Here is a 26,504-nt window from a genome sequence, read left to right on the forward strand (position 1 = left end):
CGAAGGAGATGGATTGATGTTGTGGAAGAAGACCTACAGATTCTAAAGGTCAGAAGTTAGGTAATTTGCCAGGAATCGATAGGAGTGGCGACTTCTTTTTAAGCAAGTTAAGATACAAAAACTGCATACGAAAACTGCACTTTTTGGCTTTAAAACGCATCTTGATTTTTGTCGGTAGGACATTTGGGTCAAAAAATATCGAATTTTTACCGTCCAGCTGATACAAATTTTATTGAACATTGATTTCGCGCCGGTAACTGACATGCAAAATCGACGGTCGCTTCAAGCGTTATTTCTAAGAAAACGGTTCATTCTACACAAAAAAATGCTTATAAACATTTTTGTTTAAAATTACCTTTTATTTGAAACATTACACTGGCTACATTTTTTATTTGAAATATTTTTTTCTATTAACATTCTGGGCAAAATTCAGCTTGTTCGTATGATTTTTAGAGGTTCAATGGTATTGTCGTCTCTGACGACTGGAGTAAGACAAAAGAAGAAAATACTTAAAACTGGACACTTATGTTCCTGCACAATGGCCTGTCATCATAAGGTCTGCAAAAAAAGAGAGAAATCCGTACAATGTAAAGGAGATGTCAAAAGAAGACTTTTATGACTTTAAAGATCTCAGTTCAAACATTAGAGGAAATTTTACAAGGAATACAATAGATGAAAAGGCTGTCTGAAATGATATACAAATTATTAAAATTGACAAAAGCAATGCTGGTTCTATAAAACAGATTATAATGCCGATGAGTTTGAAGAGGTCCATTTAAAGCATCCACGAAGGGCGCTCAACTACTTTGGAAACAGTAATCAATTTAAAACAGGCTTATATAAAGCCACCCTCGATCTCCGCATAAACCAAGCAATCCTTTTGGAACTGTGCAATAAAAACTTAATAATACCTGTTCATCACAAATTTTATAAGGACTTGGTTAATAGTTATTAAAAACATGTTTGTAAACACTTGTAATAACAATAATAAAAATATTATTTGTAATGATTAGTTCTTTTTCATTATATTGCCGCTTTATCTCATAGGTATCGCTTTATAAATGACTTTCTTCACAATGCAATATCGCCATAACTATCAAAACACAATAAACGATTTATTTTGAATAAATTTAAGATCGAGCGAGTAACTTTATAATTTCCTAACTAAATTGTAATTTTGAAACCAGTCATTCTAAAAATAAATTATTATTTACGTCATAACTCGTTTGCTACAAAACGGTTTGCTTATTTAATTTGCTTATTAGTTATTGTATTTTGCTCTTGTGGCACTATTGAACTAGGTGTGCTATTTTATACTCACCAGGAAAATCTCCATTATATGTCTTTTCGAAGTCATTTACAATATCAACCATATTAACCGGTTTACCACTGTATCCCTTTCTACATTCCATGGCTTCCAAAAAAGTTTCTTCAAAATATTTCATTACTGAATCTTCAAGAAAGTTTAATTTGAAAAACTTTACCAAACTGGGTTTTAAGAAATAAAAACTCTGAATAAATCCGTTTCTCAGACTAAATTGAAATATACGATGAACACAATGTCTGAATTTGGATATATCGTTGTCAAAACAACGTGGATCAGTTGCGAAAATACAACGCGCTATCATTTCAGTGCCGAAATGTCCCGCTATGTATTTAGCATCCACTGGACCAGAAATATTTTCTAAATATTTAATAAAATTCTTATTTATTAAATCTAAATCTGTAAAAAACGTTTTTATCATGGCAGAACTAAATACTGAAGACATCCTTGCCCTTGTATATTTCCAGGATTGGTGATTTTGCGTAAACATAAACTTCGATATATGATTATGATGAGTAGCATGTGCCATGGTTCTATCACAAAAAGTGTTAAAATCTTTTATCAAAATGTCTTTAATTAGCTTCGGTGATTTAATTACCAAAACTGGTTTATCAAAAAGAAACATGCCAAAATAAGGTTCTTCAGTCTCATCGGAAAGCTTTTTCATCAACTCAAATAAGGTTAATTTTAACGTTAAAACATCATAAAGATTGCCAAAAAACGGAATTGGTTTTGAAGTATATACACCTCGTTTTTTCCAGTAGTTAAATTCTCTAGTAAAATATTTGTATCCAAGAAATATTATCCCAATACATAATGTTACAAGGCTGAATAACCATGAAGAATTCAAGAAAGACATTTATCTGTAACATAAATTGTATTAGTTAATAAATAGAAAATTAAATACAACTAAATATGTATATACCTAACTGTTTTTAAAAAAACTAATAAAATTTTCAAGTATTCAGATTATCTATTTGTTAAATATATTAATATTAGAAACACACACAGTCAGCTAGCCATCTTTTTCAACAATATATATTATGCTCTATATACACAAAATGGCATCGAACAAAAAACACCCAGGAGTACTGAATTTATTACAACAATTTTTGTATACATGTTCATTAGGGTCAGGTAAGTAATCGATCAAAATTTCAAAAAAATCCAACATTTAGAAAAAAACGTAAAAAAATAAATATCTGCTGCACTCAAAAATTGATCTAAGCATGCTCCTAATCTCTAGGCTTTTCTCTTAAGGCCTGTCCTCAAAAATCCTAACGGTAATATTCAGTGCGATATCTATTTCAAAAATATCTTTCTTTACAAAAGCAAAATCCATTCACGAAGAATAATCTAAACGTCATCTTGTACTAAAGTTGGGCTTTTTACCTACTTACAACCGGACACCCACCCCCTGTAGTGAAAAGTCTTGGGTCTATACAATAAAGCGAGCGAGAGGTCTTTTATTCAGTGCGGTTATGGTGTAATTAGAATAATAGGAGTATACCAGAGTAATATTATTTATTAAATAATTAATTCACAACTTAGCAAAGGTACATACAGGTATGTATAACAAGATATTTTGGAGGTCACAGTATTGCCGAATTCGTTTTTTATGTCTTATATTTTCTTTTGTTTTTTTTTGTTACTTTTTTACTGACAAATTTGCTTTTAACGTAGAATTACAGTTTGATGATGAATATTCTGAAATGGAAAATGTTGAGATGTGGCGAATAAAAACATTCATGAAATTAAAATGAAAGGATTTACGTCTATTAATAGTGCGATTTATAAAATTAGTACTTGAAGCCCAAATCGCGGGAGAAATATGTGCATCAGTTTTCAAATATTTATTATTTACTATATAATTTCTAAATTGAACCACTTTGACTTCTTTAGGTAATAATGTATCTGTTTTGACAACTAAATAAGTAATTAGACAAAATAATGAGTATTATTTTGAAATTATTAATTTCAAAACAGGAGTTTAAAGAATTAGAAGGAGGTAGTCCGGGCCCAGTTGAACGGTCAAGCTTATTCCAGTGGAATAAGTAGGAAGTGCCAAAACTAAATCATCTACATATCTTTTAATAAAAGGAATGAAAAAAGTGCAATTGTTGATACAATCACTGATAACATCATCCATGACATAGCTACTTAGAATGGGTGAAAGACTAGATCCCATAATTTAAACAAAAGGTCAGAAATTCAAAATCTAAGCAAAATTTATAATTATATTATTTCTATGTAGTTTATATATGAAACCAGTAAAATATCACATTTTGATTTAATTTTCCATGTATTTGTTACATTTTTTCAGGCATCTATCAATGGTGAATAAATCTTCTTCTTTTTTGTTACTAAACAAAAAAGAATTTTTATACAAAATTTTATTTTTTGCAATATAATTGTCAAAAATAAAAATTTCTAATCGCAGACCACTTGCATCCCACAGTGCAGTTTGGTTTAGTGGAGGATGAAGGAAATAAATAATGTTTTTCCCATGTCCTAGACGTGTCCAATGGATGAAACATACTGTGTGATTTAGAAATTAAATTACACTGCCTTGCATTTCCAAAAAACTTCTTACATAAAAGGAACATGCAAATTTGAGTAAATGGTAACTTGTCGTCAAAGGTGGAATTAGAAAATGGGATCCCTCAGGGATCTATTATAAGTAATACCCTATTTATAGTTGCCATAAATGATGTTCTACGAAATCTAAAACTACCACTTAAAGGCCGATTATATATTGATGATCTCGTAATGTTCCGTGTGGATGTTGTCTGTCGCCCATCGGACGCGTCCCCAGGTGGTGGATAGGGGAACGCCCTAACCAGTCCTAGGACTGGCGGGTAGGTGGGAAATAAAATACCACCCGTGAACCAAAACAGACTGGCATGGCAACCCAACAGAGTCCCTGGCCCTCCAGGTTGGGGGTTAGGCTAGAGGCTAACAACCTCTTCCTGTAAAAATCATATGTTACGGAACCTCAAGGACTATTAGCCGGACGGAACTTACGACGACGACACTGGAAACGAAAAATGGAATTAAGATTAGGAATATGGAACACCCGAACCCTGTACCGAGCTGGAGCACTCGCATCTCTACTAGACATAGTGAACATGTCTAGTTCCCGATGGACGGGAACAGGCATTCTCGATAAGAGAACCCACTCCATATATTACAGCTGTAATGAAAACCAACACATAGATGGAGTGGGATTTATAGTAAACCAAAGAACAAAAGGCCTAGTTATTGATTTTAAAGCCTACAGTCAAAGAATGTGCTATTTACGCTTAAAAGGTAAATTCTTTAATTACAGTTTAATTAATGCACATGCCCCGACCGACGACAAACTAGAAGACATTAAAGAACAGTTTTTCGAAGACCTAGAACAAGCCTACAGATGCCCCAGAAATGACATTAAAATAGTGCTAGGTGACATGAATGCAAGAATAGGACGAGAGTATGTTTTTATGCCGACTATAGGAAGGCATAGCCTACACAACATCAGTAGCGATAATGGATTACGACTGATAAACTTAGCAGCAGCACCGAACATGACCGTCGCTAGCACCTATTTTGAACACAAGAATATACACAAGGTAACCTGGACCTCCCCTGATTTAAGAACAACTAGTCAGATTGATCACATCTTAATAGATTCAAGACACGGAACGGACATAATAAACTGCAGAAGTTATAGAGGCGCAAACATAGACTCAGACCATTGTTTAGTGATCTCAACACTAAGGGCTAGAATTTCAAACTCCAACAAAGAAAAAGAAATAAATAGAAAGAAATGGAATGTACAGAAGCTGAGAGATGCAACTGTTGCAAAACAGTACTGGAAAAATGTTACCAATAGGTTAAGGAATCAAAGTCTAGGCGAAGAAGACCAGAGAGATATAGACTCATTCTGGAACAGGATAAGGGAAGATATTGAGTCAGCAGCACAAGATGAAATAGGAACAGAAACTTGTACCCGAAAAAATCACTGGTTTGACGATGAATGCAAAGACGCAACACAGAAAAAAAATGAAGCCTATGCAAAAATGCTTACCCGCCGAACTAGAACAAGTATAGAGAATTACCAGACAAAGAGAAGAGAAGAAAAGAAAATACACAGAATGAAGAAACGAAACCACTTAAAAAAGGAACTTCAATATATAGAAAACCTCAACAGAGAGAAAGAATTCAGAACATTCTATAAGAAAGTTAACATCAACAGAAAAGAATTTAAGGCAAACACAAATCAATGTAGAAGTTTAAATGGCGATCTCTTAACAACAAGAACAGACGTACTAAACCGATGGACGGAATATTTTAACCAGATACTGAATATAGAGGAAGAAGAAAAAAACCCGGAAGACGAAAGCTGCGAGGTAAGCGGAGCAGATGAGAGGGAGGAGGATCCACCAACGATCCTGGAAGTTAAAGACGCTGTAAACAAACTAGCCAGAAACAAATCACCCGGAATCGATAATCTTCCAGCGGAATTATATAAAGAAGGTGGCCACGATATCATAATAGCGCTACAGCAGCTTATAAAAGAAATATGGATACAGAAGTCCCTTCCCAATCATTGGAATATTGGAATACTTTGCACCATACACAAAAAGGGAGATATCTTTGAATGCTCTAACCATCGAGGAATTACGCTCCTAAATGAAGCGTATAAAATATTCTCCAATATACTATGCCATCGTATGGCACCATATGCAGAGCGAATAATAGGACAATACCAGGCTGGTTTCAGAGGTGGTAAATCAACAATTCATCAGATTTCAACCCTAAGACAAATTCTAGAGAAAACACTGGAATACGGTGTAGACACGCACCACATATTTATAGACTACAAGGCAGCCTACGACTCTGTAAATAGAAGAGAATTGTTTAGAGCAATGATAGACCTAGGAGTACCAAATCAGTTGGTAAGTTTAACCAAACTAACCCTTGAAAAAGTTGAATGCAAAGTACGAATCCAGGGGGCTACGTCAGGGAGACCCACTCTCCTGTATACTATTCAATCTAGCTCTGGAAAAAGTAATACGTACGTCACAAATCACAACTACCGGTTCAATATATAACAAATCTGTGCAAATCTTAGCATATGCTGATGATATCAATATTGTTGGGAGAACGGAAAACGCAGCACGAGAGGCGTACGTAGCATTAAAGGAAGCGGCTACAAAAATGGGTTTAATAATAAACACCAATAAAACAAAATACATGAAAATAGGTACGCAACCACAAACACTACGGCCACTTGTTATAGAAAATGACGTCATCGAAGCAGTTAACGAATTTGTATACCTGGCAACGCTCGTTAATACTGAAAATGACACTACCGCAGAGATAAACCGCAGAATTTGCACGGCTATTAGATGCTATTTTGGGCTTAATCTCCTTTTTAAATCTACAGTTATATCAAGAAATACAAAAGTAAAACTCTACAAAACAATAATACGCCCAGTCCTAACATATGGTTCAGAAACCTGGACTTTAACAAAAAGCAATGAAAACATGTTAGGATGTTTCGAAAGAAAAATACTAAGGCGCATCTATGGAGCGGTAAATGAAAATGGTGTCTGGAGAAGACGATACAACTTCGAACTCTATAGGATATACCAGGAACCAGATATCGTAAAACACATAAAGATAGGACGTCTGAGGTGGGTAGGCCATGTAATGCGGATGGAGCAAACCGACCCAGCTAGAAAAACGCTCCTTGATAGACCTATTGGTCAAAGAAGAAGAGGAAGACCCAAAACAAGATTCCTAGATAACATCGATGAAGACATGAGAAATATGGAAATACGTGCTTGGCGGAGGAAGGCGATGGATAGGGACGACTGGAGAAAAATTCTTGGGGAGGCTAGGACCCACACAGGGTTGTAAAGCCAAAATGATGATGATGATGATGATCTCGTAATGTTTGGCCAAAGCAAAAACTTAACTAACCTCTTACAAATTGCACAGAATTTTTGAAGTTATACTTCTATACGCGCGCTCCACGTTGGAAATTTGTATGGGAGTGAATCTGTGAAATCATTACATATGTAAGATAATGAGTAAGAGAGAGACTGAAGATATATTTTCTCTCTCTTCCTCTCTCGAGAATAAAAATGTTCCTTTTGTATATATATTTAATATTATATATATTATGTATATTACATATATATACATATAATATTATATATAATAAAATATTTATTAATATTATTATTTATGTGATATGTTTTGTATTATTTATTAAATGTTCATAATTATATTAGTCTTTTGTATTTCAAAATAATAATCTCAATAAATCACTGTATGAACCAGAGCTGTCAATTTTGAAATAAGTTTGTGTCATGTCCTCGGTAGTATAGTAGTCAGTATCCCCGCCTGTCACGCGGGAGACCGGGGTTCGATTCCCAGTCGGGGAGGACTTTTTTATTAATATTATTACGTATTGCATTTTAATTTGTATTGTATTATTATATTGAATTATGGTGTACTGTATTGTAGTGTATTTTTTTATGTATATTATTGTCATTTTTAAATACTTATGAATATTGCATTTTAATTTGTATTGTATTATTATATTGAATTATGTTGCAGTGTTTTGTATTGTATTTTTATATTAATAACAAAATAAATAATGAATTTTACTGCAGAGTATGTGTGAAAAAATTTTTGCAATTAACTCCTTTCATAAATATATGAAAATAAAAATATACATTTTCATCAAAATATTAATTCAATACTTCATTTACTATACTCTTATTACAGGTCAAATGTTGTTTTTTAATTGTTAGTAAGTTATTATTAATTCTGTTTCTCTTTCTGCTATGTCTTACCTATAGCATTACTTATGTAATGATTGTGCAGATTGACTCCCAAATAAATTTGTAACGGCGAATGCGTGTATAGAAGTGTAACGTCTACCGGCAGTCCCACTGGACTGCTACAACCGTTTTTTTTTTGTTAGATATTGAAAAATGGTCACAGGAAACTGGATTCATCTTTTCAACAACTAAAACCAATTATATAGTATTCTTTAAAAATAAAGTTAGTACACAAATTTCGTTACATCTATACAAGCAAACACTACTACAACAAGATTTACGGAAATTGCTAGGAGTCACTTTTGACAGAAAGTTGAATTGGAAAGAACATATCAATAATATACCTTGTAAATGTTATAGAAGATTAAATTTACTAAAATTTTAGCACACAAAAATTGGGGTTCAGTCAGGAGTACATTATTAATGATATACAGAACTATTATAAGAACACAACTAGACCACGACGCTATAGCTTATAACTCAACATCAAAATCAATAATTAACAAACTCGACACTATTCTCAACACAGCACTCAGAATATGTTTGAGAGCCTTTTGTACAGCATCGATTGTAAGTTTACTTTGCCAAACTAATGAAGTCACTAAACATAAAGAAAACAAAATTTATGATTATATCAAAGAAAAATATAAGATACATCAATCTATCTATCTATCTATCTAATTAGCCTTCTTCGGTCCATCTTTGGACATAGGCCTCCCCAATCCTTTTCCATTCTTCTCTGTCTGTCGCTATAGTCATCCACCTAGAGCCCACGTGCTTCTTGATATCATCTGCCCATCTCATTTGGGGCCTTACTCTGCTTCGTTTATATTCCCACGGTCTCCAACTTATAAGAATTTTGTTCCATCGGTCTTCTTTTTGTCTTATATTGTGTCCTGCAAATCTCCATTTCAATTTTGCAACTTCTTGTCTAATATCCTTCACTTTTGTTTTCTCTCTTATCCACTCGTGGACATCAATCTACACGTAAATAATAAGACGATAGAACGAGTTCAGAATTATAACTATCTAGGTGCAAACATGAATGAAACAAACGATTATACCAAAGAAATGAGAATTAGAATAGAAAAGGCGAGAAGTACATTCAATAATATAAAACAAATATTATGTTGTAGAGACCTTAGCCTAAATCTTAGAAAATGAGTACTAAAGTGTTATGTATTTTCTGTTCTTTCGTATAGTGTGAAGACATGGACTTAAATAAACAAGGTCTCAATAAATTGGAAGCATTTGAAATGTGGACATATCAAAGAATGCTGAGAATCTCCTGGACATACATAACAACCAATGAAGAAGTACTAAGAAGAATAGAAAACAGCAGGGAGATACTGGATTTCATCAAAATAAGAAAACTAGAACGTCTGGGTCATATAACACATGGTGACAGATATGAATTCCTAAATCTAATAATGCAGGGAAAGATTCAAAGAAAGCGCAGCATAGGTAGAAAAAGAATGTCCTGGCTGAGAAACCTCAGAGAATGGTTTGGATGCAGCTCAACCAAAATCTTTCGAGCTGTAGTGTCAAAAGTTAGAATAGCAGTGATGATTGCCAACCTTCGTCGCAGAAATGGCACGTAACGAAGAAGACTTAATTAAAATGTGTCAATCGCCGCGATGTAAAACTTGTAATACCACACTAACAATAAAACACATACTATGTGAATTTACCCTCTATAATAACCAACGAAGTAACAACAAGATACCAGCAACACTTTTAGAAGCCCCTAGAAGCACTAGGTGCAGACTTTAATTTCAATAAGAATATAAATTTCTCGAAAGATTTTAAAAAGTACCACAAAATTTAATAAACTTATGTGATCTATTAATTTGTCGCTAATGGCCATTTGGTCGATGCGATTATGTAAATAAAAAAAATTCATATGGCCCGATTTTTACACTTTGATGATGTTATTGATACTTTTGCGGAACAGAAAGCTCGGAGAAAATAATTTTATTAATAAATGTCTTGTTAAGATTAAACTATTATATCGACTGGTCCAACGAAGACTGTAGTAACTCAAATTTTCCACTTTTTGAGTTACGAGCGCAAAACAATAAAACATAATGATATCTTCCCCAGGGTTAGAATCGTATCTCAGTAAACGTAGTTATGCAACCAATATTACGTGTAAGAGTTTTATAGTATCTCCCATTTATGAAAAACAACCGTAGAAAATCATCGTATCTTGAGTTACAATAGTCTTCGTTGTTATCTGAGGCGCTAGCATAGGTATCGTAACATGAGTTACTACGGTATTCTGCGTTAGTTTAAGGTTATGTTCAAAAGATCAAAAGTTTAGTTTTGTTATAATTGCCATAATGTGTTCCAGAAGATATTAATCCTGAATGTTCTACAGGTTGGTTTAAATTCCGCATGAAAAAATATTACGTAGGCATTTACCTCATTTTTGTTTAATTTTAGTAAGCTTAGAAGAGAATGAAGCCAATAGGAATGAAAATGAAATAATTGAGAAGGAAAGCGATGAGGAACCATTTCATGCAGACTCTGATACTGACCCAGATTACATTCCGACAGAAGACAAAAACATCCCTGAAGTACCTAATAATTGAACCTAATAAGAATATAACTGAAGCAACCATAAATAGAAAGAGAAGAAGCAGAGGCAATATAGAGAGTAAGAGTAAGTAGGAAAAGAATTAGAGACGTTAGTAAGTGGGCGGATGAAAAATCTAAAACAAGTCTAAACCTGGGACTTGAACATGAAAATCGAAAAGGTATTCAAATTAAAGGAAGACAGATGGGTGCACCATGCGCAAACACATGTAGACTAAAATGTGCTACCAAAATAGCTAAAGAAGATAGAGACCTTTTTTTCAATGAATTTTGGAAGTTAAAAGATCATACGAGAAAGTGGGATTTTATTGCTCGTCATGTGAGACAGGTTGCCAAAAACAAGTAACTATTACTGCAGAACAACGGTCTCGAAGAAATTATTCTCGAGAATATTACTTCTACATTCGCAATGAAAAACAACGTGTTTGCAAAACTATGTTTTTGGAAACCCTTAACGTTTCAGAAACTTGGATCACTACAGCATTAAGGAAACTGAAAGATGGTGGATCATTAGAGGAAGATAAACGTGGAAAGCACACTAACAGACCACATAAACTATGACCAGAACTTATAGACAACTTAAAAAATCACATAAATCAGTTTCCTGTAGTACCTTCCCATTATACCCGTAAGAATACGATGAAGATGCACCTTTAAGAAGGGCTAACTATCCAGAAAATGTACCGATTGTACAACGAGCATTGCGAAAAAAATAACATCACTACAGCTGCCACGTCACGCCAGTATAGAGATATTTTCAAGGAACAGTTCAATATTGGGTTCTTTAAACCAAAAAAGGACCAGTGTACTGTTTGTTCTGTTTTTAATATGGCTAGTGATGCTGAAAAAGCAAAATTGCTCGAACAATATGAGTCCCATATGAAAAACAAAGAAGTTATCAGAAACTTAAAAGACATAGACAAACAGCTTGCACTAGATGATAAGAGCTTGTGTGTGGCTTGTTTTGACCTTCAAAAGGTTTTAGCTACCCCTTTGTCTAACGTAAGTGATTTTTACTACAAAAGCAAATACTCTACATATAACTTTACAGTTTATGATGATGGAAATAATCAGGGTTACTGATATGTATGGCACGAGCAGGTGGCTAAAAGAGGTAATAATGAAATTGCCAGTTGCCTCTGGAAATTTTTAGATCTCAAGGCACAACAAAGTGTTAAAACGATAATATTCTACTCAGACAACCTTGGGGGACAAAATAGGAATCGTTTTGTGTTTTCGATGTTTGCTTTTGCTGCTGTTCATTTTCATATTGATATTGTTCACAGATTTCTGGAAAAAGGCCACACTCAGAACGAGGGTGACAGTATGCATGCTGTTATCGAAAATGCAAAGAAAAGGCAATCGGTTGTATATGTGCCAGAACAGTGGGTTACGTTAATTAGAATGGCTAAATCTACAGGAAGAGTTTATGATGTTACGGAAATGTCCCAAAATAATTTTTTAATTTTAAAAAACTGACTGATACCGAGAATTGGAAACTTGACAACGAAAAGAAATCAATTAAAGTTAGCAAAATACGAGAAATAAAATTTTCGCATGAACACCAAAATTCTATAATGTTTAAATACGAATTCGATGATGGTTTTAGAGGTTGTGACATAAAATTAAATCGAAAATGCAGAGGATGGCCTTCCACTACTATCAAATTTCCACCGAAACTGTATGATGCACCATTACCAATTGAAGAAAAAAAGCTAAAAGGATTACTGTGGCTGTGTAATACCGGCAAAATACCCACAATGTACCATGGATTTTATAAAAATCTTAATTCAAAGAGTTATGTACCTCCTAAAGTCGAGCTCGAAGTTGATTCAGTTGAGAGCGAAGAAGAGTCGGATGAGGAAAATTGAATTAAAATATAAAACTGCAAATTATATCAGTAGCTTCTTCAAAATGTAGCATTTTATATAAATAAAGTTAAGAAACAAATAATTCTGGTATTTATTACTTTAAAAATATCTCCATCGAAAACTATAGTAACTCATTTAAAAGTCACTTATGACCATTTCTGTCTTAAATCTGTTTTACCATTGTAAGATCATTATTAAAAGTATCACTTAATGCTATAAAAACATCCATTTAATAGATTAATGAATTTTGGTAACAGTGTAAATACATTTTTTAATTATCTCAATTACATAAAAAATGAGTTACTACAGTCTTCGTTGGACCAGTCGATATTTATTATAAATATATAATGAATACACTTTTAAAAATTATATATTTAGCTAAAATGGACATTTTGTTACTGTTAATGTTTCTGTTAATAGTGACTATTTCAGCGATTTATTAAAATTAAATTACAATGTGAGGATTTTTCTTTGGGCAGATCCAATAAATTTGACACGGGCCTCAGATCGTACGATTACGCCACAGATTTCTGCTCGCATATAATGGATTTTATTTACATTGCAAAAACGGTAAACGATTAAAACTTTGAATGATATACTATATCGGAAAATATCGGTATTGCGGAAATTATCATTTGAAAAAAACTTTAAAAAATTACTTACAGATTTTAATAAGCCCAACGCTCAACGTGGAAAAATTAACGAGTAATTTTCACAAATCTAGTCTTGTTTGTTCGTATTTACTGTGTGTAATAATAAAATAATTGATTGCAAAGTGTCAAGGAATATATTATTATCTAGATTGGTACCTACAGTCCTCGACCTCCGCGACAACACATTAAAAAGAGTTAAGCAACAAAACACAAATAGTAAACAAATGTTTATGTGTCTGTAAGGACGGATCTAACCGAAATAAAAAAATAATTCCAGGTGTGGAGCGGAGATGAGGTTATTTCCAAATGTGATGAATGATGAATCATGTTAGTTTAAATTCGAAAGGAAAATATGTATTAGTATATATCAAAGAAATTTGTCTAGCTATAGATTTGCAATGTAAAAGAGAAATAAATTTTCTTCTTTTTCTTCTTCCTTCTTCTTATATGTAGGCTTTAAAGCCTGTTTCTTCTTTAATATTAGCCTCCTAAATTGTTTAAATTTTCGCAGTATCTTTTTCTTGCTCTGTCAATACTTTTTTGTCCATTTGGTGACTTATCTCATGCTATTCGTACTATTCTATCCTCTGCATATATACTAATGTGTTCGTTCCACTTCTGTTTCCGTTTTATCACCCATCCATGCTCTTCTTATATTTTCGCTTCTCTCCCTATCCAACAGACTTTTCCCAGATATTCGTCGGAGTATTTTCATCTCTGTTGTTTCTAGTAGTCGTCTCGTTCTAGGTGTTTCATATAGGTCAATATAGGTCTAATTGCTGCTTTATAGATTTTTGTTTTTATGTCTTGTCTTAGGTATTTTTTTTTTCCAAATTGTGTCATTAAGAAATCCCGTCGCTTTACTTGCTTTTAAGCTTTGTTTGTCATCAAGTGCCACCAATCACGCACTTCGATGTTCATCGCCCTTCCTTCTGGAACTTATAATTAAATTTAATTGGTTGAGAAATGAAAAAGTTTCATATAAAAGTTAATTTATCTTTAAATATGGGACATTTTTCGGATTTCAAGTAAGTAGTGTCTAGTACATGGTTTTACCTGTGTAGGGTAGCTCCCTAGAGCACTTTGCTCGAAGGGCTCCGAATCTTTCTAAGACTCTGAAGCTGAGTTTTTTTCTTCTTAGAAAGAATATGTTTTATTTCCACCACCTAATAAAACCATAATGGCATTGTCTCTTCAAGATAATGCCACAATAAGAGCGTACCGGCCAACTACGCAATATTACACCATATTGCGCAATAGTTGGACAAATTAATAAACATGGAAACTTGCACCAAGTTGCAATCAGTTTTTCATACGTTTATTAATTACACCGGAGACGACATGGCGCCCAACCTTCAACGAACTCTACCACGACTCCGAGATGTAAGAGTTCTCATGCTCCGCGATCGAAAATCGCAAAAAGTTCCAACACGATGCCTGCATCAAAACCACTCAAGAAAACAGCGGGGAGAAGCATCGGATGTTAGTATACCAAACTAACATGCCGATATCCACCTTCTGCAGTCCTGAAACCGTCGATGTGCCATATCTCCGACGAGCCAGCCTACTTGATGCTAAGTACCTGATGCAATGGATGTCTCCGCAGTAGCCAGTCACTGCCTGCCCTACCATTATGTGGTCCAGAGCACCACGGAGGCTCAGGCAAACTCGCCTACGTTACACCGGCGACATGCAGATGGGAAACGTACAGCTAGAGAGGACGAAGCCGCCGTAGAAGAGCACGTCGTCGAGGATGGACCTGCAGATGCTGTCAACAACACCGACCACCGCCTGTGAGTGTTTTTGTGCAGTGCAAGTGCGCGCTACGCGAGTGTACGCGAGTGTAGTGTGTGTTAGAGGACTGTAAGTAGATCTGACAATATGGACATATACACTTTTAATATATTTTATGCATTTTTTTCTTTCCTATATGTGATTTGTAAAAAAATTGTTTTCTTAAGTTTTTTAATAAAATCAGCTTTTTTTATCAGCCTCAGAGTCTCCAAAGCAGGGGGGATGTCATCAAGTGCCACCAATCACGCACTTCGATGTTCATCGCCTTTCCTTCTGGAACTTATAATTAAATTTAATTGGTTGAGAAATGAAAAAGTTTCATATAAAAGTTAATTTATCTTTAAATATGGGACATTTTCGGATCTCAAGTCAGTCAGTGTCAACACATGGTTTTACCCGTGTAGGGTAGCTCCCTAGAGCACTTTGCTCGAAGGGCTCCGAATCTTTCTAAGACTCTGAAGCTGAGTTTTTTTCTTCTTAGAAAGAATGTGTTTTATTTCCACCACCTAATAAAACCATAATGGCATTGTCTCTTCAAGATAATGCCTCGATAAGAGCGTACCGGCCAACTACGCAATATTCCACCATAAGGCGCAATAGTTGGAAAACTTAATAAACATGGAAACTTGCACCAAGTTGCAATCAGTTTCATACGTTTATTAATTACACCGGAGACGACATGTGTTCTCGTGCGCTCGCATTAACTGACCAATCGGCGTACGGAAAACATCTCCAAACACGGGAAATTTGAAGCAATTTAAAATTTCCCATTGGTCGATTTTACGGGAAGTCCACTTTATACATCATAATCCCTCGAAACGAAGGATTTTCGTGTATAAAAGAAGGTGGATTTTCTGTAGTCGGCCAGTTCGAGCTCACCCTCGTATTTTAAGACTCTAGGTTCGGTGCTAGTTACCCACCTAGAATCTGCCTTTTTATTTACCATTTATTGCTATTGATTTACATTGATATTTATGTGCATTTGATACATATATATATATATATATATATATATATATATATATATATATATATATATATATATATATATATATATATATATATATATATATATATATATTGATTTTGTATTATTTCCTGTACTTTCTGCTGTGGCATTTCTTTGGATCGCGCACAGAGAAAGTGCCCCTTTATTTGTGCTATTTTATTATTGCATTTGTTTATTTGTCGGATAAATTTGTTGCGATATTTCTACTCGTAGATCATACGCTCCGAATATATTCTCATTTCATGCTATTTCATTATTGCTGATATTTATCTGTTGAATACATTCGATGCGATATTTCTCCTAGAAGATCATACGCTTTTGGTGTATATTTTACTTGCTATTTTATCATTGCATTTATCGTTTTTAAAATATATTCATTACGATATCTCTCCGAGCGGAGACCATACGCTTTGAAATATTATTATTTTTTTGTACTTGTGATTTTCTTTCCGTAAGTTAAAGAAACACAAGATTTTCGAGGATTCCTTCCTTAAGTCAAGGAATCTCTCACACTGCCACTTTATCGTTGCATATTACCTTTTGTTTTATTTTGTGTACACAAAACATTCCGATTATATATATATATATATATATATATATATATATATATATATATATATATCTATATATATATATATATATATATATATATATATATATATATATACCTTATATATTTACTCTTTATTTGTGTGCAGATAACGTTCTTGCGGAACCTCTATTTTTATAGACTAAGCGCAACAGACGTTTGCACTTACATTTTCTTGAACTGCATCTTTCTTACTTCCTTTCACATTTCAATATATACTTTGTACATTGTGTCTGAGGTGATTGTGGTATTTTACCCTCGTAATCAAGCACTACTAGCCTCAGACAAACGGAATTGTGATAGTTTCTCACAGAAACATACACGACTCCACCATATCTTCACTACTCCAAATGTGGTCTTTGTCTTTAATAAATAATGACCACTGCCAGAAGTGGCTCCTCCCTATACTCGTACCTCTTGTAAAATCATGTTTGTCTTTTGTCTTACGATTGTTTACTATATAATAGATTGTAGACCTAGTATATTTTGTTTCCAGGTATGTTTGTGTATCTCGGGGTTTAAAGAATCCGTTAGTAATTTTCATTTCTTTTTGTTAACATAGAGCTATTAGTCTTGTACCATTATTATTTACAGTGAACTCACCAAATGCAACTATGACTTGATTGTGTTGGTTTGTTACCTTTTCTACTGTTTAAGTCTTCCATGATTATGATTTCCAGATATTTGCCGACTTTGTAATTCCTGAGTGTAGTTTCTCAAAGAAATCATCTTTAACGCTGACCAATGCATCATTATTTACTGCATATACTCCTATAATTGTTAATTTATGTCCTCCAATTGTTAGGTTCATTTTTATGTCTCTCACTGATGGCCTCCCATATTTTTATGCATTTTTGAAGTTTCTTGCGTATTAGTAAAGCTATTTCCTGTTGAGCCCTTTTATCCTTTGCTGCCCCACTGTAGAAGTAATCGAATTTTCCAATGTTTCCTGATCCTTGACCCTTTCGTTTTGTTTCGGTGATCACTGTAACATCTATGTTCAATCTGTCCAATTCGAGTATTACTTCGTTTATTTTTTTGTTAAAACCGTGTACGTTCTAGGTCCCAAAATTCATTATCCTTTTTCATGCGTCGATGTTTATTCATCAATCCGTTCCGAGGTCTTGGTTTTTTACATTATAATTTTTTCTGAATACCGGAGAGTTAGCCCGATGCCTCAACTTTCCACTTGGAGAAACAGCTTCAAAGTATTGGCATTTTCGCTTCACATGGGAGCCTCGTCAGTTGCAAAAATTATTAAGGAACTATGCGTAGTTCTATGGGATATGTTTTAGACCCTTAATATGAAACAACCCACAACGAATGACTTTTTAAGGATATCTGAAGAATATAATAGACTTTGGGATTTTCCAAACTTCATTGGAGCAAAGCATGTTCGAATAAAGTGTCCTCTGCATTTAGGCTCTATACTTTTGAACTAAAAACATGACTTCTCCATAGTTTTACAAGGGCAAGTTTATGACCACTATAGATTTATTTCTATTGACGTCGGTGGCTATGGGAAGCAGAGTGACGGAGGAACATTCCAGGCTTCAAAACTTTCTAAATTATTAGAAAATAGTAAATTAATAATCCCAAAAGAGAAAAAACTACCTAATTTTAATTATAAATCACAAGTTGGGCTAATGTACGATATAGGTACAGTAAGGGATACGATTAATTCATTTTTTTGAGAATAGGCGACTTTCGAGACAAATCCTGAAATCTTTCGATTTTTATTTTTAAATTATGAATTTTTGGCATATATCTCATACCAGTGACGTTATCCATCTGGACTCTGGACTGAAGACTCTAGACTGAAGAACTAGCTCTTTTGAAAGGTTATTTGATTTTCTATTTAGTGATGTAAATATTAACACAATTATTTATACAGGGTGGCTAAAAAAAATTTACACAACAAAAAGTATGTAATTTATTTATTTATTTCAAAAAATGAATTTGACAGCTATCAGAATACAGAAAAAATGTTTATTTGATAAATAAGAATTGCTTTTCACCTAAATTAAAAGTTCAAATTGCCAACCATTTGCCTCTCGTCAGTATTGAACCGACAACGACAATCTTGAACGTTATGAATCTAATTCTATTTTTGAAATCTTGTAAATTTTGTGATAGATCGGCAATTTAGACCACATAGATAACGTCACTGGTATATATGCCAAAAAATGATAATTTAAAAATAAAACTTCGACCTGTTTCGGGATTTATCTGAAAAGTCGGGTATGCTAGAAAAAATGAATTTATTCCATAATTTTGCCTAAGGTTTGTTCTCTTTCATTTTCATTATCTTCAATTTCTTGTCGGTTTGTGATGCATACTTTTGGAAAATTAACTAGCCAATAGACTGATATTTTAATAATTATTATTATTTAATATTATAACTTTTTCTATAATAATTATCCTTAATCCGGTACTGTAGTCTCCGTTTAAAGCGATAAATTAATGCCATTAGTGTATATTTAATTTGTTGTTGGCAACCATCGATTTTTCTGTTTTTAATAACAAGTTTGAATATAAATTTAATAAATTATAAAAAAAAATGTTATTAGTTAGAACAAACTACACTTGAGTGCAAAATAATCGACTCAAAAGCGATATTTGAGATTACACCTTCTGTTTCAATGTAAGAATTATGAAAATAAAAAAATGTAATGTGCAAACAATAACTTTATTATTGAACTTACAAAAACTTCTATTGCATTATTTGAAAGACGCATTTTAAAAACAATATGCAATCCAAACAGAGTTTCCTAAATATTCATCATTGGAACTAACGCAAGAAAGACGTTATGAACAGAGAAATCATCAGTTACATGAATTTCTTAATTATTCAGTATTTGATATTACCATCCCTACTCCTAATTACACTTTCCAATCGATTTCGCATGGATCGGATGACTTTTCGAATAAATTCCTGAGGTATTGCTTCCCATTCATCATTAAGTGCAGTTTTCAATTCCATTATGCTCCTTGGTGCATGATTTCTGTTCCGGACCCTTCGTTTAAGCTCATCCCAAACATGCTCTATTGGATTTATGTCCAGGCTCAACGCAGGCCAATTTATTGTAGGTATACCGATCTCAGTCAGATAGGTGGTGGTGACTCGTGCGGTATGACATCGTGCATTATCATGCAATAAAATAAAGGCATTACCAATAAATCCAGCGTATGGAACCACATGTTCCTCCAAAATATCTCTGATGTAACGATCCGCCGTTAAACCTCCTCCACGTCCTCCACCAGACACGAAAACTAACTCTTTCCCATCCATAGAAATGCCTGTCCAAAACATACAAGAACCGCCTCCATATGACACAATTTCTCGTATACAATATTGAGCAAATCGTTCCCCTGGCCTTCTATAGACTCGACGCCTCTTCGTCGTTGCCATGTAGGCAGATCCTACTTTCGTCGGAGAATAATACCTGACTCCATTGATAGTCGTCCCAATCCAGATGTTCGCGAGCAAATTCTAGTCGCCTTTGCTTCTGGGCTGCAGTTAGCTTGGGACCCGTAGCTGCCCTTTTTGGTGTCAGGTTGGCTGCTTTCGGTCTCCTTCTGACTGTCCAAACGCTGGTAACCACACCTCGAACCTCTCTAAGCTCTTCTTTGAGATTAGCACCAGTCAAATGTCGATTTCTCAGAGATTTAGACACAAGAAATCGATCATCTCTCTCTGTTGTTATTCGTTTACGACCTCCTCCTTGTTGGCGGACATAATCACCAGTATCTTGGTACCGACGATACACTCGGGACACAGCAGATTGGCTTAAATTTAGTCGATTTGCCATGGCTCTCTGGCTCAGGTCTTCTCTCAATAATGCTACTGCTTGAGCTACTTTGATGGATGTGGTATCCATTTGTTATGAAGTTGCGAACTTAATTGACTGATGTATTAGTGGGTTGCTATGAAAATTGATGCTTACGATATTCACCGAACGCGTTAAGTCGGTGCGTGTCGATTTCAATGAGTCAAATTCTGACCCCCTCTCCATAGATAAAATTACTCTACGTATTGCATTATTTATTTGTAATACGTCACCCGATTTACCAAAAATAAAAACTTTTTTTAAACTCAATAATGAGGTTAATAATTGTATACTAAATATTTTTAAATTTACATCTTTTTGGATTGAAACAGGAGACGAACTTTCGCAAAATAATTTTGAGTCGATTTTTTGCACTCAAGTGTAGTTATATTCGTAATATAAGTTTTCTATTATTCTTATATCCCGCTTTACGGCAGTAAATGGCCGTTTTGGAGTGTAATTTTCTCCGTCACGGAATATTTGCTTGAAAATTTGGATTTAGGGATTTAGGTTCCTCTTACCTTCTACTTCACTTTTAGACTTAAGTCTAGGACACAGTTTAATGTTAAAAAATTACTTGTTTAGCCATAATACTGTACCCATGGTTGCTTTTAATAGGGGAATGAAAGCCCTCCTTCTCGGGTTTGAAAAAACATACAAACATACAAAATTAGTATTAATTTGGAATAAGTCATATTCCAAATCGAATATTTGAACGAGAATAACCTAAAAATAAAGCACTTTTCGGGAAAAACTTATTTAAACCTAAAGTGTTTAAAAAAAGCTCTATTTTTTAAGTCCGTAGTATTACACCTAAGCGAGTTCCGCTCAAAATAAAGTTGGTCTCTTTTTTTTTGTAAAAAAACTCGTGAAAATCACTTCCTAATTAAAACCCCAAATGAAATTAATCGTTACCGCTTTAAAATTTACTTTATTTATTATGTATTCTTTACATGATTTCTACGTTTGACCGGTTTAAAATGCTTATGTCTGCAAAAATTTGCTTTTAATATAAAAGAAAATTTTTGTAATTTTTAGAAAAAATATCTTTTTTTCAAAATATCTTAAAAAGTATTTCTGATACGAAAAATCTCAAAAAGTAAAAAAATATAGGTTTTTCTTTTTAGGATATTCTGGTTTTGTTTGTTTTTGTGTTAGATAAAAATTATTTAGGTATAGCTGTTCAAAGTTTTCATACACTCGTGATTAGTGACTCGTTGAAGCTCTTTCAACTACAACCCTTTTGAAAAATAAGGGTTTAAAAAAATTATTTAAATGATCTTATTACCCTTAAAATTTCTACAAAATGTTTGTTTAAGCACTTCATAGCTTAAAAGCTAACCAAGTTATGAGTAAACAACCAATCACAGACACACTTTCACCCATGTTTACAAACTAATAAGGGTTGTTTTTTAAGTTGAAATAAAATAAATTCATAACATTTTGATTTAAAAAATTATTGTATGTATAGTTTCTTCTTCTTTTTATGTAGGAACACATGACTCTGTCTGTTTTTCATTGTGCCTCCAGCAAGTTGTCGTTCCATCGTTTACGTGGTCTTCCTATTGATCGTCTTCCTATTGGGGAACCGTCTCTTGCCGTCTTTACTACTCTATTTGTTGCTATTCGGCTTATATGATTGTTCCATTCTACTCTTCTATTTCTTACTCAGTTCTTGATGTTCTCCACCTTGCATCTACGTCGTATATCTGTACTTCTAGCTCTGTCCCATAATGTTTTACTATGCATTTTTCTTAGTGTTTTCATCTCTGCTGTTTAAAACATCCTTTTTGTCCTCTCTGTGTCAGTTCGAGTTTCTTCCGCGTATGTCATTATTGGTCTGATGACTGTTTTGTAAATTTTGCCTTTCATTTCTTTCCTGATATTTTTATTTCTCCATATTGTTTCATTCAGGCAACCTGGGGTCTGTTTGCTCTATTCACTTGATCTTTCACTTCTGTTTCGAGCTTTTCGTAGCTAGATAATGTGATGTCTAGATATTTAAACTCCATCACTTATTCTATTATCTGACCTTCCAGTTCCAATTTACATCTTAGTAAATTTGCTGTTATAACCATGCATTTTGTCCTTTTTGGGGAAATTAACATGTTAAATTTTCTGGCGGTTATATTAAATTGGTGCAGCGTGCGTTGTAAATCATTTAAAGCTCTGGTTTCCTCGAATGCGGTATCGGCAAATTGCGATCGCAATATTGCTGCGAATGACGTCATAGAAAACTGTACCATGCACAATGATAGCAGTGGTTTTCAAGGAAGCGTTGGAAGCCACCGCAACGCAATATGACGGTGCCGGCGTATTGAATACGGTAGCCAATGCGGCGAGAAACATTCTGTTAACGGTTTATTGCGGTGGTGAAGTATGGTGATTCATTTGTGTTTTATATTGTAATAACCTTCAATATCTTTATTCGAATGTGTTTACCATCAATTGCTCCAACACAATTCGGAAAATCCCACAGAGATCTATATTTTCTAGATATTGTTTTGAACATTTCCTCTGTTGGTTAAGGCATTACCAAAGTGAGCACTCTTGTAACAATAGATTTAGCAACTTGCCTTAATATTTTACTAATCCATGAATGACATATTCTAAACTGAAACACCAACGATCTAAAAGATTCTCGTGTAGCCAAAAACCTAAAAAAAATAACATCTAATAATTCATGACACCTAACTAATTTTTTTTGTTTTTATATTTATAGACAATGATTGCAGCAAGAGGTGGGGATATGTAAGAGATTATTACATAAAAAGACGAGGCAAGCCTAGCACGGGTTTATCTGGGGAAGCAGCGAAGAAAAGATCGGTCCAGCTATCATTTTTAGATAGTATCTCTTTGGCCAAGATAAGGTCAATTTATATTTCCTTATTTTACTGATAATAAAATATTTTTATTTTATTTTTAGTACTCTCAACAATATAGAGCAGTCTGAATCTCAACAAGTGTGGAAAATAGCACAGCTCATTGTAGAAATGAAGACGACTACATGGAGCAACAACGTCTAAACTACTTATTACCGCAGATGAAACTAGCAACAACATTTTAAATATCCAAGAAGCCAAAGCTGACATTGTAAAAACTTCAAGAGTTAATAAACGTACATATCCATCGCAAACTACATCCACGTCTGCAAATCAACGTTTGAAAATATTAAAACAAATAGCCGAAAGACAAGATCTAACAAATATGGAAAAGCAAGATGAAAATGATTTATTCTTTGCATAAATGGCAAAAATAACTAAACAGTTACCAAAAATAGTTCAGGCTAGGCTTCGAATGCAAATTGGAAATTTAGTAGGAAATACAGAGATTGAACAATTATCATCAGGTTCTGACTGTGAATATAGACCATCATCAGCAGGTAGCTCCACATCTAACATTATATTTGCTACCGATGATGTAACTGCAATGGGACCATCCGCTACTTCAGTAGTGGCGGAGCCTGGCCTAAAATACTTTATAAATACTCGTATGTAAATTTATCAAATAAATGTATATTTCTTCAAAATAAAAGTATATCTAAGACTATGTGTTACGTTTGTGTTGGATGTAGTCAATAGTAATGAAAATACATACCTTAAAAACAGGCATAATTTCTGCTCAGGAGTCAATGAACTTTGAACACGGTTTGTTGGTATTGCAAAAAGATCGTCTTTTATATATCCTAGAACGTAATCAAATAAGACCGGCGTCAACCGAAAATATTCTCTGAACTTATTTTCGTTAGTATGTAAAAGGCGACAAATCAAAATTTGGTATGCACCCTCTACAGTTCTATTTTTAAAAAGGTCAGATTCACTTCTTCTATTATTCTCTTTCTCTGACTCCTCATCATCTAGCACTACTAAAAGAGTAACATCGAGGTCGTCCATGGTCGCTCGTTTTCGACGCAAAACAGTACCTACAGACGACGCTTTCTGAGTTTACACATTTCATTGCCGCAATAAAGGAACTTGATTTTTCCACCGCAATCTGATGTTATTTATCGCAATATTACGGTCGCAATTTGCCGGTACCGCTTTCGAGGAAACCAAAGCTTAAGAGAGTAGTGTTGCGTCGTCTGCATGGCAGATTATTTTAAGCGGTTTTTCTCCCATCTGGTATCCTTTTTTAGTTCTTACTTTTTTTTATTATTTCATTCATAATCAACTTAAAGAATAGAGAACTCACAAAATCTCCCTGTCTTATTCCATTGCCAGCTTCAATAGGGTCAGTTAGTTCTTCTTCTACTTTTACTTTTATTGTGTTGTTTTGGTAGATATTTTCCTACCTTTGATAGATATTAGATTTAGGTCCACGAAACGTACATAGGTATGCCGATTTATTGTATTCTAATGATTCCTCCTACACTTGCCTCATTATAAATATAGCGTCGGTGCATAATCTTCCTGTCCTAAATCCTTGTTATTCTTCTGCTAGTGTTATAATTTTATTCCATTTACTTGTTCTTACTTATATTGTTTAAATGAAAAAAAAATACTTCATCTATTCGAATTTTTTCACAAGGGGTAGTTTTTATAAGGGTAGAAAATATGTGGTAAAAAATTAAAACAGTAAAGAAATCTAAATTTGATGTCACTGTATAATTTACTAATTTCAAATTGCCTAAATTTACTGAATTTCCTGAAAATCAATCAAAGGTAAAAAATCCAAATCCAAATTTCCAATCAATGGAGACTAGGTATTCAATGACATTGTTTTAATTATATCTATTCTAGGGGGTGAGATTTAAAGGTTAAACTGTGATAAAATCTTAAATTATGTAGTTTAATGTTAATTAATATTCATTCACTTCATTAAAAGATGAGTTGAATTAATTACCCGCTTACCCGCTACAATTATACGACGTTTTTCTAGTAGGGGTAGTTTTCACCCCTAAAAAATAAAAGGCAACCAGCGGCACAAGCCCAAAAGTGAAATGGAGGGTAGGTAGAACCCAAATCCAAATTTTCATGCAACTCGGTGGCGACACGGAAAATTACACGGTATCATTTACTGGTCTATTATTGTCTATTAGCTTTTGTTTCAAAATTTTCATACAGAATAAAGCCTTCCTACTTCCCACTCCATTGTGAAATCCGAAATATGTGTTACTTATGCAAGGATTAAATTTTTGTAAATACGGTTGTGTATAATTTTATGTAATAATTTCAGTGTATGGCTCAAACTTATTATTCTATGATGTTTATATTCTTTAGCGTTGTTTCTTTTCGATCTTCTGCCACATCAAATAAATGTTTTACATTTGGTATCTAGTCAGTTCAAGAATGTTTTTTAACCAGAAAACTTGCTTTTTCCTACACCTCTACAGCCTTTTATTTTGCCTTTTATTTTGACTTTAAGAATCACTTGTAGTATTCTATATCGATTTCCCCTGACTATACGTCCCAGATAAGACATTTTTCGGTGTTTAGCAGTCTTTAGCAATTCTCTATCTTTTTTGAACCTGCTTAGTTTTTCTCATTAGTTTTTCTGGCTGTCCAAGGTATCTTGAGCATCCGTCTATGAATCCACATTTCCAATGCTTCAATTCAGTTCATGCTTGATCCTTTTAGTGATTACACTCCTGCGCTATACAAAAGAACAGACCAAATATAGCGCTTAAATATCCTTTGCCTTAGTTCTAAGCTGAGATGATTATTGCAAAGAAATGTCTTCATTAAAGTAGTTTTAGTTACTCCTATTCTGCATTTTTTTTATGTCTGGATCTAGTTGGTCCATTGTGACCAAGTAGATTTAGTTTAGAATTCCCAAATATGTAATTTTGTGAAATTTTTTAATTGGATTACAATTAAAAACTAAAAATTTGATTTTGCTTGAGTTTATTTCATTGTCCACTTCCTCTTTTACTTTGTGAATACGATTAAGCAAACTTTGGAGACCTTCAATATTTTCTGACAGAATTACTGTACCGTCCGCGTATCTAATTACATTAAGTAGTTCCCCGTTGATTTTTATTCCATATGGCACTTTCAA

The 26,504-nt window shown here is 33.8% G+C and overlaps 1 protein-coding gene across 1 annotated transcript in view; it reads right to left on the reverse strand.

Moving 5' to 3' along the window:
• The window catches only part of LOC140449077 (uncharacterized), a 134,068-nt gene extending 120,576 nt beyond the window's left edge, over window positions 1-13,492 (reverse strand). The window contains exons 1-2 of the mRNA XM_072542220.1: window positions 13,296-13,492; window positions 1,322-2,187 (exon numbers count right to left, since the gene is read on the reverse strand). Coding sequence (XP_072398321.1) covers window positions 1,322-2,183 — 862 coding nt within the window. The 5' untranslated portion in view covers window positions 2,184-2,187; window positions 13,296-13,492. The remainder of the gene's footprint in view (window positions 1-1,321; window positions 2,188-13,295) is intronic.
• Window positions 13,493-26,504: the final 13,012 nt, after the last annotated feature.

The sequence above is a fragment of the Diabrotica undecimpunctata genome, chromosome 8 (assembly GCF_040954645.1).
Source record: "Diabrotica undecimpunctata isolate CICGRU chromosome 8, icDiaUnde3, whole genome shotgun sequence".
In the NCBI taxonomy this organism is placed as follows: Eukaryota; Metazoa; Arthropoda; class Insecta; order Coleoptera; family Chrysomelidae; genus Diabrotica; species Diabrotica undecimpunctata.